At 42.6% G+C, this 17484-nt stretch overlaps 1 protein-coding gene across 16 annotated transcripts in view; it reads left to right on the plus strand.

The window, feature by feature from the left end:
* Nucleotides 1–1614: 1614 nt before the first annotated feature.
* Nucleotides 1615–17484, plus strand: part of ADGRL3 (adhesion G protein-coupled receptor L3) — a gene marked incomplete at both ends in the record, with an annotated part of 305662 nt that continues 289792 nt past the window's right edge. For all 16 annotated transcript variants that reach the window (XM_082281579.1, XM_082281571.1, XM_082281570.1 and 13 more), the window contains one exon: nt 1615–1669. In XM_082281579.1, coding sequence (XP_082137705.1) covers nt 1615–1669 — 55 coding nt within the window. The remainder of the gene's footprint in view (nt 1670–17484) is intronic.

Below are 17484 nucleotides of genomic sequence, written 5' to 3' on the forward strand. Positions count from 1 at the left end.
GTTTGAAAAACTGACTTTTAGTATTATCAATGACCATTTTGATTAGTCCCAGCTCAAGCAAAGTTTTAATTTCAAGGATGTCCATAAAGAAGCCACTTGACTGCCGATTGACCTTGGATTTTTTAGAAGCCCCACTTACAAGAGAGGAGAAAAAACTATGGAAACTAAATGCTACATTTGAGTGAACAAATTGCAGGGACAGACTGGGGAGGAGAGTCAAGTGAGAGAATAAAATCTTGGCAGTGCAAGATATATTTATTAAAAAAAAATGCAGCTTCTTTATAGACTTTGGTTCTGAACAATGTGGGGTTTTATTTAGTTGATCAGTAAAGATAGGCAGCAAAACAAAGGCCACTTTGTCATGCCAGACTTTCAGAAATATACCCACATCACAATGGCATGCAGCACAGTTTTTTCATACAGCTTTTTGGCTCAGACTCGGTTTTGGGTAAGAACAAAAGTTGGCAAAAACAGCTTCTGTGCTCAGAGAAGAATAACTTCTGTTGATCAGAGATTTTTGGAGAGATTTTTAATTAGACCAGTACTGTGAAGACTGCAGAGTCTAAGGAGTTCAAAACAGATATGTAAAGTACTTTTCAATTCCTCATATTTCCTCATCATTTTAGAGTCAGTGGGGAGCTAAGTTTCAAACTGCTGCCGTGGTTTAACTCTGTATAGTTGTTTTTTTCCTGCCAAGTTTGAGTCACTGTGGCCATCTAGCCCCTTCTGGAGAGATTAAAATGATGGAAAGCTGGAATACGTTCTCCAGTTAAATGAGCGAATGTTTCTAGTCAAGCACGGATTCAGATTTCCCCGCTCTTTGCTGTAAGCGCGTGGGATGGACAAGACCATTATTTTTAATTCCACAATAAATAACTGCAGAGCTCGACTAGCAGTGAGTCGCTGGCAGTGACTAGAAAGTGGCTGGTTGTAGGATAAGGGTGACTTTGGGCTCTACTTGGATTCAAAGCCTGGTCCAGATTCAGTGATTAAAAGCCATACAGGTCGCCTCAAACAAAGAGAGGCTTTTTGGCATATCATCAGTGGAAATACTCCCAAACTATGTTACTAATCCCACTGCCTGGCCTGGTATCTTGCCGTTAGCATCCACAGCGGAGGCATGACAGAAATGCAAAAGGGAGGGAAAGGTCTTAGCTTTTTTGTTCAAAACTGCTGTCTGGAGCACTGTTTTGAGATTGGAAGCAGAGCACTGGTTATCCACCAACTGGTAACTGGTTCTCTGCACAGGCCTATGTTTTATTTGTTATTTTATGTAGGAGTGTGCATGAATCTGAAGAGCCAGGGAGTAAGGAAGACACATTTGCCTTTACAGCTGCTGGCAGCAAAGAAACACATCAAGACTTGATTGAAAACACCTATCTTACTGTTTTACTAACTGCAGGTTTTTTTCCTTTCTCATTTCTAGGTCTCAGACTCTGGATACTGGCTGTGGGATATTTTTTATTATTATTTTTGATTGGGTTTTTTTCCCCTTTTTGGATGTGAATTGAAGGCCAACAACAGTTGAAGTGTTGGAAGCAAGTGCAGGAGGACGCTCACCTTTTTGTTTGAACCCTTGTTTGCTGGGATACTTTCAAGCTCTCCTTCACAGTCATGTGGTCATCACAGCTGCTGTTCTTCACAATGCTCTTAACACCGTTTGCCCATGGTGAGTGAGAGGTGGTGTAAATTTGCCTGTGGGAGGGGAAGAGAAGAGAAAATAGCAAGGATTTTGTCTATGTCTTTTCCTAATGGTGTAGGGTTTTTTACAGGATGTTGATTTCTCTCCCTGCTTGCACCTCAGGTCTTTGAAATTCCCAGGTTACATTATGACTAAACTACTGAAACAAAAAACTCTGGTGACACATAAAGGTTTCTTTCTCTGATTTTAGCTGCTTCATTACACAGACTTTTTCCTCCTTGTTCTTGGGGAAAAATGGATTTATTACCAATCAAATCAGAGTAGGGTAATGAGAAATAAAGGCAAATCATAAAAACACCCTCCCATCTGCCTCCCTCCTTCCTGAAGTGAGCTTGCTCCCAATGTCTTTACCTTCTTCCCTGCAGAAGTACAGGGGCACAGGGAATGGGAGTTGTGTTCACTGCATGCCACCTTGTATCTACTGCTCCTTCCCCCTCCTCAGAGGGAGGGCCCCTCACATTCTTCCGCTGCTCCAGCGTGTGTTCCTCCTATGGGGTCACACATCCTGCCAGCCAGCAAACCTGCTCCAGTGTGGTGGGCTCCTCTCTCCACAGAGCCGTATCAAGGTCCAGTGTGGGCTCTGCATGGGGTTACAGCCTCCTCCACGGGCTGCAAGTGGATCCCTGTGAACCTCCACGGGCTGCAGAGGCACAGCTGCTTCACCTCCATGGGCTGCAGGGAAATCTCAGCTCTGGCATTTGGAGCACCTCCTGCCCCTCTTTCTTCACTGACCTTGTCTGCAGAGCTGTTCCTCTCACAAAGCAGCAGCTTTGTCCCTGTTCTTAGATATGTTATCCCAGAGGTGCTACCACAGTCACCGATGGACTCAGCCTTGGCCAGTGATGGGTCCGTCCTGGAGCCAGCTGGCATTGGCTCTGTCAGACACAGGGGAAGCTTCAAGCAGCTTCTCACAGAAGCCACCCCTGTAACCAGCCCCCTCCCTCCCCAGAACCTGGCAGTGTGAACCCAGTACAGAGCTGTAGCAGAAAAATTTGATCTCTTTTATTAGCCAGGACACTCTTTAAGTGAAATGTGACACATGTAATTCTTTGGGCCTGTTGGGCTCTTTTGATATGAGAAACCCAAGCTCTAGAAGTAAGCTGCCAGGTTTCACAAGTGCTGAAGGGTTCAGGTGCTCCTATCAGCAGTAATAGTTACCGAATGCACAGGGCAGAGCTTTGGAAAATCTGGCTACCTGGTTTTTCTGATGCTTAAATGGAAGGTGAGCTCTACCAAGGATCTCATTTTAATTACAGGCCAGTGGAAGCATGCTTGTAAATGACATGACTCCCTGTATGTAAGCTGTGGGCCCCTGCTTTTAAAATACTCATCAGGCTTTTTGAGCTTTAACCAACTGATCCTCTGTGTATGTGCTAAGACACTGGAGCAAAATTTTACAGGAAAAAGGTGATGAAAAAATAAAATAAATGTAATTGGCTGAATATAGAGCACAACTTGTCTTTTTATATAACACCTTTAGGGACAAAGGCTATCTGTACTATTGTTCTTCAAGAAAGACCCCTCCTCACAGACTTGAAAATTAGAATGAGTATTTAAACTGAGCTGACCAATTAGGATATAATGAAAGAGCTATTCAGAAAGGTGCTCTCCAGCCCTCTCCAGGAAAGTTAAATGCTACATGTTTTGTAAATCTTTATAATTATGTAGTATTAGTAGTATTAACAGTTAAAGCAACTAATGGTTTAAATATATCTCTGGCAGTTGTGTTTTAGATTCTCAGTGCCGTTGTAGCTGGAAAGTCCTGCCTGATAGTCCCAGTAAATGAAAATGTCACAATATTCCTAGGAGTTGTATTATGCCACAGATGAGTAAATGCCAGAGATGCAGGAACAGTGCCTGGAAATATTTCTATCCCTTATGCTGCTCTCCAGACCAAATGTACAGGATGTTTGCTGTGGTGGCTGTGGCAGTCAGTGGTGGTTAATCTGACCATCACACATCTCACCAACACCTATATTATCTGATCAGTTGCCAGTGAAAGTGCAATAGCCATCTTTGAGCTGTGGAGAGGGAACACCTTTGGTTTGAGCCAAAGGACTTGGATTGGTTCTCCCTGTTCTGATCTCTGAGTGGCCAGGATGCAGCTTCCATCTCAGAACTTTGGCATGTTGTTTAAACACATGTCACAACCTCAGTTTCCTTATAAAAATAGCCCAGTTAAGCCCTGCTTTTTAATTTTTTTAAATTTTATTTTCCCTTTTAGTAATCCCTTTTCACTGCATGCAGAGAGCATTCAAAATTTATGCTTAACAGGACTCAAGCATTTGAGTTCCTCTTTCATGATCTGGAATGACTCCTGTCCTGTAGTGATTGCTGGAGATATGAACTACTTTTTCAGACTGACCTTGCTACATCTCGTTCCCTTTTTGAGTTCTCTGACACAGCCTCTTCATCCATAGTTGTAGCTGCATTATAGGCAGATTTCTTAGACCAGTGATCTCATAAATTGGAGAGGTGGTGGTGGTGTTTTGATGTTTTGGATTTTTTTTGAGGGGGCTTGTTTTTTTTTTTGTTTTAGCTATTTCATCTCTTGGAGTAGATTATGTGTCTTGGGCTGTGATGACAGATGTGGAGTCAAAGGGTATATACTTCAGTGATCTGCAAGATGAAAAGTAATCTTCCAGAATACTGCCCTGGTACAATGTCATCTTGTTGATAAGCTGTAGAAATCATAAAAGGGGAAAAAGCCATGAGTCCTTGCATTTCCTCAGTGATGATGTTAATCTGCTGTATCCAAAATACACAGGCACAGCACTGTCTAGTTTTGTTCAGACTGCTTTGAATCATAGCTCACCAGAAAAATTAAGCCATGTGAAATACCTACAATAATAGCAGATTTGTGTAGTGGCTGCTTTCTTTACTGTTACCTTTGACTTGAATGGAAAACAGCTTACAAGTCAGGGCACAACCTGGAGCAGTGTAGAAGCCCCCCAAAAGCTATCCCCTCTCCTAAGCTACAGCAAAGCCTGTAAATCCATTTGTTGCCTAAAACTAAACCTGTTATACGAAGTCAGAGAATTACACAAGATAGACTGAAATAATACCAAGGAATAAAATAAAACCATCAGCAATAACAATGAAAGCAAAGCCTTTTTCATCCTTTGCAAGGGCTCTGCTAAGGGGACAGGACTTTTCCACCCCTGCTTTCTTTTTGCCCCTCTTTGGAAGCTTTTTCCAAAGCATCTGGTCTGGACCCCAGGAAAGTGCTCCTTGGTTTGTGTTCCCCCCCCCCATATACACCTGAGCAAACTGATCCTCCTTCCCTGTAGCAGGTGGATTTCCAAGAGGCATTTTTCTGGAATGAGCAGCTGTTCTCTTCCTCAACCTTCCTCCCCTTGACCCCAAACAAAGCAGATTTCTCTTGACCCACAAATGAATGCTGTCAAAAGTTCACTTGAAATGAGATGGACATGACAGGCAGCAGCTCAGTTTGCAAGCCTGGAGAGATGTACACCTGCTCTGCCACATTGCTGTCGTGCTCGTGTGTGGCTCAGAGATTTACGACTTCCAGACTGCTGGACAAAAATATTAATAGAAATAAAGGGACTCAGAGCTGCGTGCTGTTAGGAGCAGGATAGGAAGGATACCACAGTGATGGCTGTGGGGTGCAGTTTGGCACATCTCTAAACAAGTAACTTATTTTAGGCACTGGAAGAGAGCTGAGAGCCTTTTGTATGCAAAGATCTTTATCATCCCATCATATTGGCTCATTGTTATTTATTTGAAAATTATTTTTTAAGGATTGTACTGGGTATCTAATTATATGATGGGCAACAACGAATGAGTTAATTGTAGTTACTCTGCTGCTTTTAAAAATCCAAAAAGGGACAACCACTTATTTTTCCGATTAACCAATAATCCAAATTGCCCAGTTTCTGTTGGAGATTGTAACAATGGAATAAAATCAACAGGCCTGGCTATCTACCTGTTTGTTCTGTTGCTACGCTCTTGCCTTGCACTTGTGAGATTGAGAGTGAGCTGTCAGCATCCTGGATCTTGCTTGGGCCAAGCTGTGGGATTTGGTTCCTCCTGGTCTTGCAGCTGCTTGGGGTTATTTTGTTTATGTTTTAACCCTGTATGTATTAATGGGTTGCACACTGTTCCCTCCTGATGCTCCATGGGGTGGGTTAGTCATTCCTGTGATTTCTTAAATTTCTTGATATTTTCCTTGATATACAATGTGATTTTTTTGGGTTAGAACCACACACTTGGCGAAAACCAAGCAAAACTGAAGTCAGAGCAAGTTTAACAACAAAGTAACCAAAACCTGCTGAAATTACAGGACAAACAATAGGTGTCTGTGTCATGGTTTAAGCCCAGCTAGCAACCAAGCTCCATGCAGATGCTTGCTTACTTCCCTCCAGCCTTGTATATGAAAATGATTCTGTATTTTATACAGAATCTAAAACATAGCACAGTATCAACCACTAAGAAAAAATGAACTCTATCCCAGCCAAACCCAGGACATCTGACATTGCAGCTAGAACAAGCTAGGCAAAAGTTATCAGATCCCAGGGGAAGTTGTAAGTGCAGCAAAGCTTCTCAAATAACTTTGGAGATTTAAGCTAAAATAGGTTGTAGTTCAGACAAAGCCTGTCAAGTCCTGGAGCCTTGTATTGTTGTGAAGCTTAAGGCCTAATACTGGTACTTGACAGCACCAAACTGGCAGGACTACAGATGCTGCTGGCCCAGTTCTAAACTTCAAAAAAACTGGTTGCTTCCAAGAAGTTATTTATGCAGTCTTGTGGCATAGCTGTAAAGTGACCTTCCTGCATTTAGGGACAGATGCCATCTTGTCTCTCCATATGAGAATTAGTTCGAGATGGGGCTGAACTAATTTATCATTCGCAGAGTAGAAAATGAAATTTGAAGTCTTTTCAAGTCATTGCAGCTGCAAGGAAGAGAGCCTCATCTGCTGTCCTGTTCCTGCCCTCTGAGCTTCTGCTCCATCTTTGCAAAGCTTCTGGGGGACAACCGTGGTGAGGGCTGCATCCTTGTGAAAAGATGGCACTCCAAGGTCAGGCTGATCTCTCTAGGCATTAGCAGGTCCAGATGCCGAGCCAGTTTCTGTGGGAACAGTGGAAATATTTATTACTGAACAGCACTGGTAGTTGCCTGGTGACAGTGATTCTGTTAAAGCAAGCAGCATTATCTATCTTGGGGGAATATATGATGCTAGCAGGCTGGTCTTCGGTGACAGAGTGCTGTTTAATGTGAGCTGAACATTTGCCTTGCTACTATTTTAATACAGTGAAAATACTGTCACTGCTTAAAATACATACTGTGTTTCTTTTATACTTGTACAAGTGCTATGTTAGCTAGTGAATGGTGGATAATTGCCTTTTACTACAATACTCTTTATATAGTCACAATGAAATACAAGATACATGTTTTATTAGTTGTGAAATAGCCAAGTTGACTTCCAGGCTTCTGCCTAACTTCAGTATTTTAAAGATTAATCATCCTTGAAATATTTATAATGTTTGCTATTCTTGGCAATTTGTATTACCTGCAGCCGTGCCACCTTTTCCATAGTGGAACAAGTGATCGAGGAAGGCTTTTCCTGATAAAAGGGGGTGGCTGTTCTCTGTATATACTACAGTGCTTTCATTAGCAGCATTATACTAAAATTGAGAGTATTAAGTTCCCCATTTGATGACAGATCAATCTATAAGCTGATAGAGGGTGAAATTCAACCTTGCTAAGACTACCCACTGTTTAATTCTTGTTTAAGCCATTACGCAGTGTGAAGGTCTGTGTGCGGACCCACGTCTCTCACGTCTAAATTTCACACTAAATTAGGAGGGAGATATTAAGGGGATTATCTGATAATGTGGGGTTTTTTCTTCAGTTTTTGGCAAATGTGTCTGCTCATAGAATCTTCCTGCTGTAGGGAGGAAACAAGACCTTTTACCCCCAGGGGTCTGTATCAGGACTAGGGCTATTTAATGTCTTCATCAGTAACACGGACAAAGGGAGCAAGTGCATCCTCAGCAAGTTTTTATTGACACCAAGCGGTATAGCAGCCTCCTAGAACCTAAAGGGGAGCGACAAGGAAGCTGCAGAGAGACTTTGTACAACGGCCTGTAATGAAGAGACAAGGGGTAATGGCTTTAAATTAGAAGAGGATAAGTTTAGATTAGATATTAGGAAGAAATTCTTCACTGTGAGGGGAGTGAGGCCCTGGCACAGGTTGCTCAGGGAAGCTGTGGATGCCCCATCCCTGGAGTGTTCAAGACCAGGTTGGGTGGGGCTCTGGGATAGTGGAAGGTGTCCCAGCCCCTGGCTGGGGGCTTGGAACTGGGTGATCTTTAGTCCCTTCCCATCCTAAATGTTTGATATTTTTTCACATGTATGGTGTAGAGCAGCAGGGCATGTGGGTTTCTTTCTGAACTGCAGCAACAGGCAATGTGCTTGCTCTCACAGCAGCAGGAGGGGGTAAGCTGTGTTACCTTTCAGTCCTGCAATATCTGATGCTTCTGTCGTTTGTAACCATTTCATGACAAGACTGATTTCTGATCTCTAGTGACCAACTCTGTGCTCTGAATTTTTCAAGTGTTAGCCAAGCCATAATATGTGACAGCATGTGAATTACGGTGTAGTAATTTCCACCCAGCACATTCAGACACAAAGATGAAGGCCAAATGGCCTCTGTGCAGTCAAGTGTGAATTATTGTGCCATAATTTAATTCCTATTATATTTTACTGTGATTGTAAAAATGTTTTTATTAGTGAACTTCTTTACGAAAAGTCACTTTTTAAAAAACAGAACTGAAAAGTGCAGTGCTGAGCTTCTCACAAAGAGGTGTAAATAGCTTTGTGCAATGAGGAGTTTTGTTAAATCCTGAAAAAATGTATTTGTGTAGTTATTAACCTTAGGTAATGAGTACGTGGTGTGGTGTGGACGTCTGCTATCTAAAAAGCTGACCTTACTCTAACTATTTATTTTGTATCAGCTGCCAGGCAGTTGCTAAGTAGGATGATTAGGTTCTTTGTTTCTCACCTAGTCTTGATTTGATCTGGAAACCTTAGCTTGCAGCCAGTCCCTTGAGCCTTCCAATCTTCTCCCAGTACAGGCTATACAAGTGTAATGGCTGGTGCAGTTGGGTTTGGTCCCAGCAAGCGCTGAGCAAATAGACATGGTGGTTTGGTGGCAGCAGTTTGGGAGAGCATCACAGGGATCAAGCTGATGTGTTGGGGAAAAATAAGCCAACCTGAAAATGGCTTGGGTGGTACTGGAGGTACAGGTGGTACTGGTCCATGAATGCCTTAAAAGTCTTTCTCAATTTTCCTTCTCCTTTGTCTTTCTAGAAACCTTTAGCATTTTTTTTTAACTGAAGCTCATGCAGTTAAGAGTGCCTAAAGGTTACCAGGCTAAAACCTTCTTCCCAATGAATTGTTTCTAAAGAAATGAAGAGCAGTCATGTGCTTGAGATGACAGGATCTCTGGGGTATTGCTGGCCTTTCTCTTGGGATTCAGGAGGATATTGAGTTTATCCAACCATGCTGATCCAGGTCTGTCTCTTCTGGAGTAGTCCCTGGCTAGCAAGTACTGTTACATAGCCCTATTCCCCACTAGTCCTTGTCATAGCTAAGCACAGAGTAAATAAGGGATCACTATTAAAAATGGGTACTTTCAAGGAAGTTACTCTCTGAATAAATTTTACTCGTGTTCTCATCAACTTACAGCTCATCAGGATATTGATAGGACCAAAGCTGTTTCACTTCTGATGGATATATGAGCATTAAGAATAGCATCCCAATGAAAAACCACAGTAATTTTCCATGTAAGTGATGCAATTACTGTGGTTTGGCATTAGATGTAAATACTTAAGAAAACCAAACCAAAACAACAAAAAAAAAACAAGCAAAAAAGCTTGCCTGACTTTTCCAATTACACATGAGAATGATCTCTCTATACATCCTTTTGAAGTTAATAATCCTAAGCAATCAGGACTGAAAAATGTAATGGGTCAAGGCTGACTAATATGGGTACAGGCATCCCTTAGCCAATACCCAGAGGTACCATGGAGCACCAGGAACATTTTTACATCTGAAGTTTTCTACACATGAGAAGACACCTTGTCCTGCGTCTTCCTGGACATGCAAGATACTCCAAAAGGACTGTTTTTTGGGACAAGCTGAGGTCGCATGAGGCTGGTGCAGTAAAGAAGGAGCAGCAGAAATGAGCAGCTTCCCTTCCCTTATCCTCATGAATAGGGGAGATAACTGCCCACCCATTCCCTATTTGTTTTTGCCTATTGCATGATTGCCTTAATTTGGCTAATTGCTGATTCCTGTCTACTTTGGTAATGCTATACTTCCAGATAAAGCTTTCTTGTGGTGAAGATGACAGGAAGCTGCCAGGGGTTGGAGAAATCCAGCTGTTCTGGGCTGAATAAAGGGATTTGGTGGGTGAGGCCATGCATCTATTCCCCCAGTTAATGGAGAAGTGCAGGACCAAAGGACATCTTCACAGACAAAGCAGCTGCATAATGCTAGGGCAGAGACCAGCTATTCCAGCAGAGCAGGTGGGAAGTCATGGCCAGGTTTTCTAAGTGCAAAAGCTTCCTATGCCAATCCTTCCCACACAGCTGTAACACCTCTTTTCTGCATGTGAATATGCCCACAAATGTGTTGTCTTTTGTTTTCTTCTTCTAATAACTTCAGCTAAGCTTAAACCATTGGAGTTGGATACAAAAAAAAAAGTTACTTCTGAGAGTTTTCTGGCCCTAGTTCTCTCATACATTTAAGCTGGGCGTGTTGAAGTACTCTAAGCTAAAATGAGAAAAGAATGACAGTGAGGGAATGAATTATGGCCACCTTTGTTCTTGCACCTCCTCCTCAGTTGCTGCTAACCTGCTCCCACGAGATCTGGGCAGACCTGCTGTTTTCCTGTTAGGGAGAGCACCCTTTGCCCAGCAAAAACATCAAGAAAAAGCTCTTTATTGCAAATGAAACTGATTCCCCAGAAGATATTGCTAATATCCATTTTATCAACTCCACTCATGTTAAATGAATCTTAGAGCCATCTGACGTTTATTACCCCATGGCATATTCACTGTTGTTCAGTTGTTTCCTTTATTGATCATGATTTTTTTTTTTTTTTTTTTTGAATTGGATATGTTTGCTAATGTGGTTTTATTTGAATTTGGAAGACATTTCCTGCTGCTCAGTGAGCAGCTGATCTGGGAAAGATGCTGTGGCATGGGAAAAAATTAAAAGCATGTCAGAGACTTCAGAAGATTTTCCTCACTTTGAATTTCCCCGATTTCATCAAACTGTTTTGTGCTGGGCAGCCTCCCTGGAATATCCCTCCCAGTGCCTGGCAGGATTGATGCCTGTTCTGTCATGGTTCTGCTCCAAGATGTGGGATGTGCAATGGGTTTTTAGCCAACACCACACAGATGCTGCAATCTGCCCATTGTAACAAGCGTGGGCCTGGGCTGGTGGGCTTTTAGTTACAGTGCAGTACTGAATGCATCCCATAAACTCAAGGAATTATAATCAGAGCAGCATCTACTTTTATGTATTCCCTTCTGCTTTGCTGTGTTGGGCTGCTTTCTGCAGTGCCTGATAGTGTTGGGTGCCTTGTTACCCATCCTGAGGTGTAAGTTTGTTTTCTGTAAGACTCATGGGAGCTAAAAATCCGTCTCAAGACAGTAGTCTGTGTGTTAGAATGGGCAGAAGGGGAGGTAAGGGCTAGAAATCTGTAATTTAGTTATTGTCACTCCCTCCTGTACCATAATCTGTGGGAACTGAGATGCCTGATGGATTTTAGAATCTCAGTTGAATTGTCACCTGTTCTTAAATCTCCAGAATCTGGAGCCATAAACAAATATAGCATTTTAATACTGAGTTTTTGAGGTCTGATTCAAATCCCATGGCAAGTTGGTGATTCTGTGTAAATGCACTTTAAATCTGGTTTGCTCAGCCTAGAGGGGTTACTTTGGGGAAAGCTGGAATGTAACATGGAGGAGAAGGTACCCTGGGCTAATCTCTCAAATCTTTCAGTGAGTTCACTAGGTTGTGGGCTGCTCCCCTGCCCTGAGAGTTACAGCATTGTGCTCAGTCCTTATTCTCTCATTAGACTGATCCCCTTCAAGCTCTTCCAGGAACAATTAGAAGTCCATCAGTGCTGCTGATTTAAGTGAGAATTTGTTTTAATTTTTTCTTCCCCCTCTGCACCTCTTGTTGCTGAAGGTCTGTCTCCAACTTCTAATTCACAGTGTCTTGTTTCTATTACTGAAATGCTGGAGGCTGCAGTAAGGGCTGATTTAGTGTCAGGGGAGCAGATGACAGAAAGGAAACTGGCTTTGGTATATCAGTCTCGTGTAGCACTTCTCTGTGCAGCAGGGCAGAGGGGAAGATGTGCCTGTTGGCTGATGAGCAAGGCAGTGCTGCTGGCTGTGCTACTTGTGGCAGGTTGGAGCGGAGCTGGGAGCTTAGCGCCTTTCCAGTCAAGGGTGTGGATGAGCCAAACCCATGTGGCAGTGTCTCTGCAGGCAGGGAAAACCACGGTGGTGCTCCACGAAGCCAGGAGCTGGTACTCACCCTGCCAGCTGCTGCTTGCTGTGTGTTTCTCCAGAGGCAGCCTCTCCCTCCCTCTAATGTGTCTGCTCCTCTGCTGGAGCAGGGCAGTGGGCACCGGGGCTGGCAGGTGTTCCTGGGAACAGCTATCCCCTTTATTCCTCTGCTCTGAAAGACAAACTAGTGGCCAAGTCCTATTTATCACCTCAAACAGTATTTTGTCAGCATCGCTGCTCAATTCTGTGTATATTTAATTGTTAGTATGTTTTCAAGGAAGAATGCCTATTTGTAAGAGTTGTAGGAAAACCCAGGTCACTTGATTTTATTTCTCAATGTGTGTTTATATGCATACAAGTGTGTATATATGCTTTAGATGTAATTTTCGTACTGTATGTGTAAAGAAACCCATAGAGAGCTGGTCTGTCTAAACTTGGAATCATGGAAGGAACCTTTGACATGCCTTCATGTCTTTGTTGTAACTTGAAATCCAACCTGTCATCACAATTTGTAATCTTATAGGCATGTGCAATTAGAAATCTTACTATTAGATTTTGCTCTGGGGGAATTCTGAGGACTAAAAAATCTAATAATGTTTAGTTGTTTTCCTTAATTTGATTGGGAAACAAAAAGGCCTCTTGGCCAAATGCCTAATGAATTCCTATCACCAGCAGACACCTTATTGTTTCTGAGCCCTGGTCACAAAAGTGCTTGAAAGTCCTGTGTTGCAGTATCAGACAGCCATAAAAAATAATTTCAAAAAAACCCCAACTTGCTTACCTTTATAACAAAACTAAATTTTGAGAGCTCTTATTTATAAAAAGCTGTTTTGGTTTTTTTGTTGGTGTGTCTTTAGCACTGCCACCTCTCCAGACACAGAGCAGTTGTTGCGAGGCACTGCAAGCACGTCCTTGCATCCTGACAGCTACAGTCCTTGTTTCAGATTGCATACCTGAATTCACAGGAGCCTGAGTTTAAAGAGGTGGAAGACAGTAAGATGGAGGAGATGAGGCGCAAAATGGATGAACTTACAGTCTCTGTGCAGTGTCCTTGGGGGTCTTAATTAAAAACAGGATCGGGAACGCTGTTTAGTACAAACCCAAATGGCTCAGATTATTTGCTTTCTGCCATGATTTGTGACGCTGGTGCCAAAATCTTCCTAGCAGGCCCCAGAAGGTGGGACTGCTCTATTTTGATGTCTGGCTTGACGTGGATTCCCACTTGGTCCTGTGCATTCTGCCCTGGTAATGCTGGCTGTCCCCCATTCACCTATATAATATATGAGCTCTTTCTGCCTTTCTCTCACTGGGATGTTGAATTGTGGTCTTTCTCCTCTAAACAGCCAGCAGTTCTTGCAAAGCATAGTAACTTAATTATTTAGGGCCTGCACTGATTAGCCTCACATCTTGAGGCTGTGCAGACTCTCAGCTGTGGAACATCTGGTGACAGCCCTGTTTCTCAGAGCCCTAGCCCTTGCACAAATACAGTGCCTTTCTTTTTGGATAGTAAATATATGACAGATGTGAAATTCTCCAGCTCTTGGGGGAGTGCTTGCATGTTGAATTTCATTATCCCTTGTTGGCCAGTTGGCAAAATGCAATCAAGAACAACTTTTGAGGAGGGCTGGTGTATCCAATATCACTCTGGAACGCTATTATGGTGGGAAGCTTAGGGCACAGAAAACTTGATACAAGGAGATGAGATCAGTCTTTCTAGCACTCATGAAAATGCAGTGAGTTAAAAAGGGTAAACTCAGAAGTCAAAGGGAGCTGTGGGGTGTGAACCTCTCTGAGAGTTAGACTTGCAGCTGGTTTAGGGGCCAAGTCCATTTTAATGTTTCACTGCAGTGTGTGATTTTTATTTATTTATAGTTTTTCTTTTTGGTAGTTTGCACTGGTATATGACAATCTTGAGTATCTTATGGAAGTGCTGGCTGCAGAGGTGTCAAGTGTTCCTTGGTTTTTATAGATACGTTCATTGGTGGTTATGTAGTAATAATGCTTACACCTCTAGAGCATTATGTGTAAAGCCAAATACACATATAAGATGGATAGTAACTAGATATGCTACCTAGAAAGCAATAGAAACAGTAGCTAAAGCTGTGGGAAAGAGCTAAGTAGAGCCGAAAAATAATAGTAATGAAAGGTACTTTTCCTGGGTAAGCCTGGGTGAATGTTTGTTCAGAAAGCAGAGTACCTGGCTTTGACAATATTAAGAAGAAAAAAATCTATTTTGACTCAGTTTGCTGTGATGCCTTTGGTGAGTTCCCATGCCTTCATGTGTGTGGTGCTTTCTCCTGGCTGAGCTCCTTGTCTGAAGACCGGAGGCGCCAGGCTCGGCAAATGAAGTCCATAAATGCAGGGTCCTCAGTTCTTGAGCACGGGTTGATAGAGTTCTGCATTTCTTAGATTGCAGAGCTGAAAGCAAAGTTAAGAGAAAATCACGCCAAGAAACTGAGAAAGCTGTTCACTTCCTGACAGTAAAATGATGCTATTCTCTGGTAGAGACAGTGATGGGCTTTTCTTAATATAAAGATCCTGAAATAAGTTCCTAACGTTATTTTTCCCTCCCTCACCTTCGTTTCCCTTCCCGCTTCCCAAACAAGGAGTGGAGAACTCACCACCCATCCCCCCACTTAAAATGCCAACCCAGCAGATCATCTTGTCTGTAGAGAATTGTCACTGTTCCTCAGAGACTGTCTCCAGGGTAACTTTGTTTGCGACGTTCTCGAGGGGATGCTGCCCTTCAGATGTTGTTCTGGGAAACAAAGCTTTTGCCTCATGCCCTCAAATACATCGCATTGTAATCCTTTGAATGTATCCGAGCACTCACTTGAACCCTGCAGAACGCACAGGACTGTCATGCCAAAGTAGGGCAGGACTGAATAGGTGTCAACAGGATGTCTTGCTAGGAAATGTGGCCGCTTATGTATTAAAATAGATGTTCAATGAAGCAAGATACTGGCTTCAACACAGAGGTATCTGGTTTAAAAGCGCTCTTTGTTTCTGGAGCTGTGCTGTTCAGACCAGTTCCTCTCTTCATATTGTTCCTGGCTGAGTATTAATTGGTGGCCCGTTAACTAATTGACTCCCTTTCAAATAGGGAACTGTAGTAAATAATTTATTACTTGACTTGGAGGTTATGTGATGGCTGGGATTGTTGGTGTGGCACTTGCAATCTATCCCTTTAGCAGGAAGAAAGGGACATAAGAAAGAATCTTAACTCTTTCCCTGCAGCTTCAGTGCACATCACACATTGACATCAGGAAACTCTTTCCCTGGCATACCTATGTCCAGTGCAGAAAGACCTGATAAGTCAAAAAATTTATCAGTCCCCGTATTTGCAGAAAATAGTAGAGATTTCTGTTGTGGCCTTTGAGTAAGTTACTGGTTAAATAAACTTTATCATTCTGAAAAGACAGCTTGTTTCATGTGCAAAAGAAGTAAGGGGGACAGATTTGTATTTTGGATTATTTCCTTCATTGTAGAAGGTAGTGTGGGGTGTCTCCACTGACAGGCTCCTCACTTTCATGAAACTTGCAGGAATTGAATTATTTATGCTCTGTCTTTTTTGCCAGACAAGATTCCAAATGGACAACAGGCTAAAAGTGGTTAGGGGGATACTGTGCAGCAGACATGATGTACTAGCTCATACTAGCTTCAATACCCTTGGACAAAAAAACCAAACCAAACAAAAATCATCCCTTCTGGTATGCAGTTGGTTTGTCACTGCCTGCTGTTTCGTCGTGAGGGTGGCATCTGCTGGCCCAACTTCTTCCCTTTCTCTGCATTAGCAAGATTGAGGAGAACTGAAGGGGCCACAGTCCTCTCTGGCCTTCAGTGTCAGAAGTCAGCACTGAGGGAAATGTGGGCTGTCCATGCAAGCAGGCAGGTTCTGTCTGGAGACCTCGTATGCTGTGTGCTTCACATGACCATTACAGCATGAGCTGAGTTATAGTGTTAGCTGCTGACTGCATGTGATCTGTCACCAGCATTTGTGGCTGAGAGGAATAGGGATGCTGTGGGAGTCTTTTCATAGAGGTGGGGGTCTCTGAGGCAAATGCTATGGCACCATTAAAATTATATAATAATGCTGTTGAAATAAAACCCTATAGGGTGCTGTTACAGATGGGGCTTCATTTTCACAAAGTTTCTGGACTCGACACCACTTTCTTTAATTTGACACCTTTTTCCAAACAGAATATCCAAATGGTCCTTAAATTACACTGTGAGTGAAGAGCTTTATAGTAACCGTGCAGACTAACGTGTTTAAATGAAAGCACAGTGTTTTTTCAGTCTGGGGTTTCAGATTTACCTTTCAAATGCTTTTAATCTCTGTACTGCAAATTTGACAGATGCCTTTTATTGGTAGAAGACTTTTCATCTACCTGACCTAAAGGACACAGCGTTTATTTGCGTTTAGGCAGGAGTTTGCAGCACAGTGAATTAGCAGTAAATTGATACTTTCGTTCTTGTGTTTTCTTTGAGACTGCTTTTGTATTCTTTTGGATCCTAACTTGAGTGCCTTAAATTTCACATATGTAGAATGTATCAATGCTGATTCTCAATGCAGACATGTGGTCTGCTGTCTACCTTATGGATATGCTAGGTACTATTAGTGTTTGTATCCTGTGCTGTTTTTATTTTCTTCCACTTTTAATTCTGCTGCTAGTACAAGGTTAAATCTTCAAAGGTTATAATGAAAAAAATGGGAAATATTAAAATACAAGTGTCCTTGGCATGGTGAATGTGACTATATATCCCCCAGTGCTGAGGTGCTCTAACCTTATCACACTTGTTGTCTAAAGTCTTAAGAGCCAGAGACAGCTTGCTGGATAATTGTGGAATATCTAGCACAACATCTTGGCAGGCTGGGTAGTTTCTAGTATGTTTCATTTTTAATTTCATTTAATCTTCCTAGTGCCAATGTCTGTTTGTCTCAGTCAGGTGTTGCTATCCATTTGCTTCGTGGTGGTGGTATGATCAACTTTCACAATTGTGGTTACAGCTACAGCGTCTCCCAAAGGTTACTTAGTTGCAGGAGGGAAACAAAGAATTGTCACAGCACAGCTGTAAATCTGCCCCGGGGATGCTGCACAGCATCAGCAGGAATGGGCACTGCCCTGTCCACTGGATGTGGATTGATTTCTGACCATGTCAGGGTGTGCTTCATGTGGGTCCCTTCTTGGTCACCAGGTGCTTTCTCCTGGGTCAGTCTCCAAGTGGTGAAGAAGG

The sequence above is a fragment of the Coloeus monedula genome (assembly GCF_965178545.1).
Source record: "Coloeus monedula genome assembly, chromosome: 5".
Taxonomy (NCBI): Eukaryota; Metazoa; Chordata; class Aves; order Passeriformes; family Corvidae; genus Coloeus; species Coloeus monedula.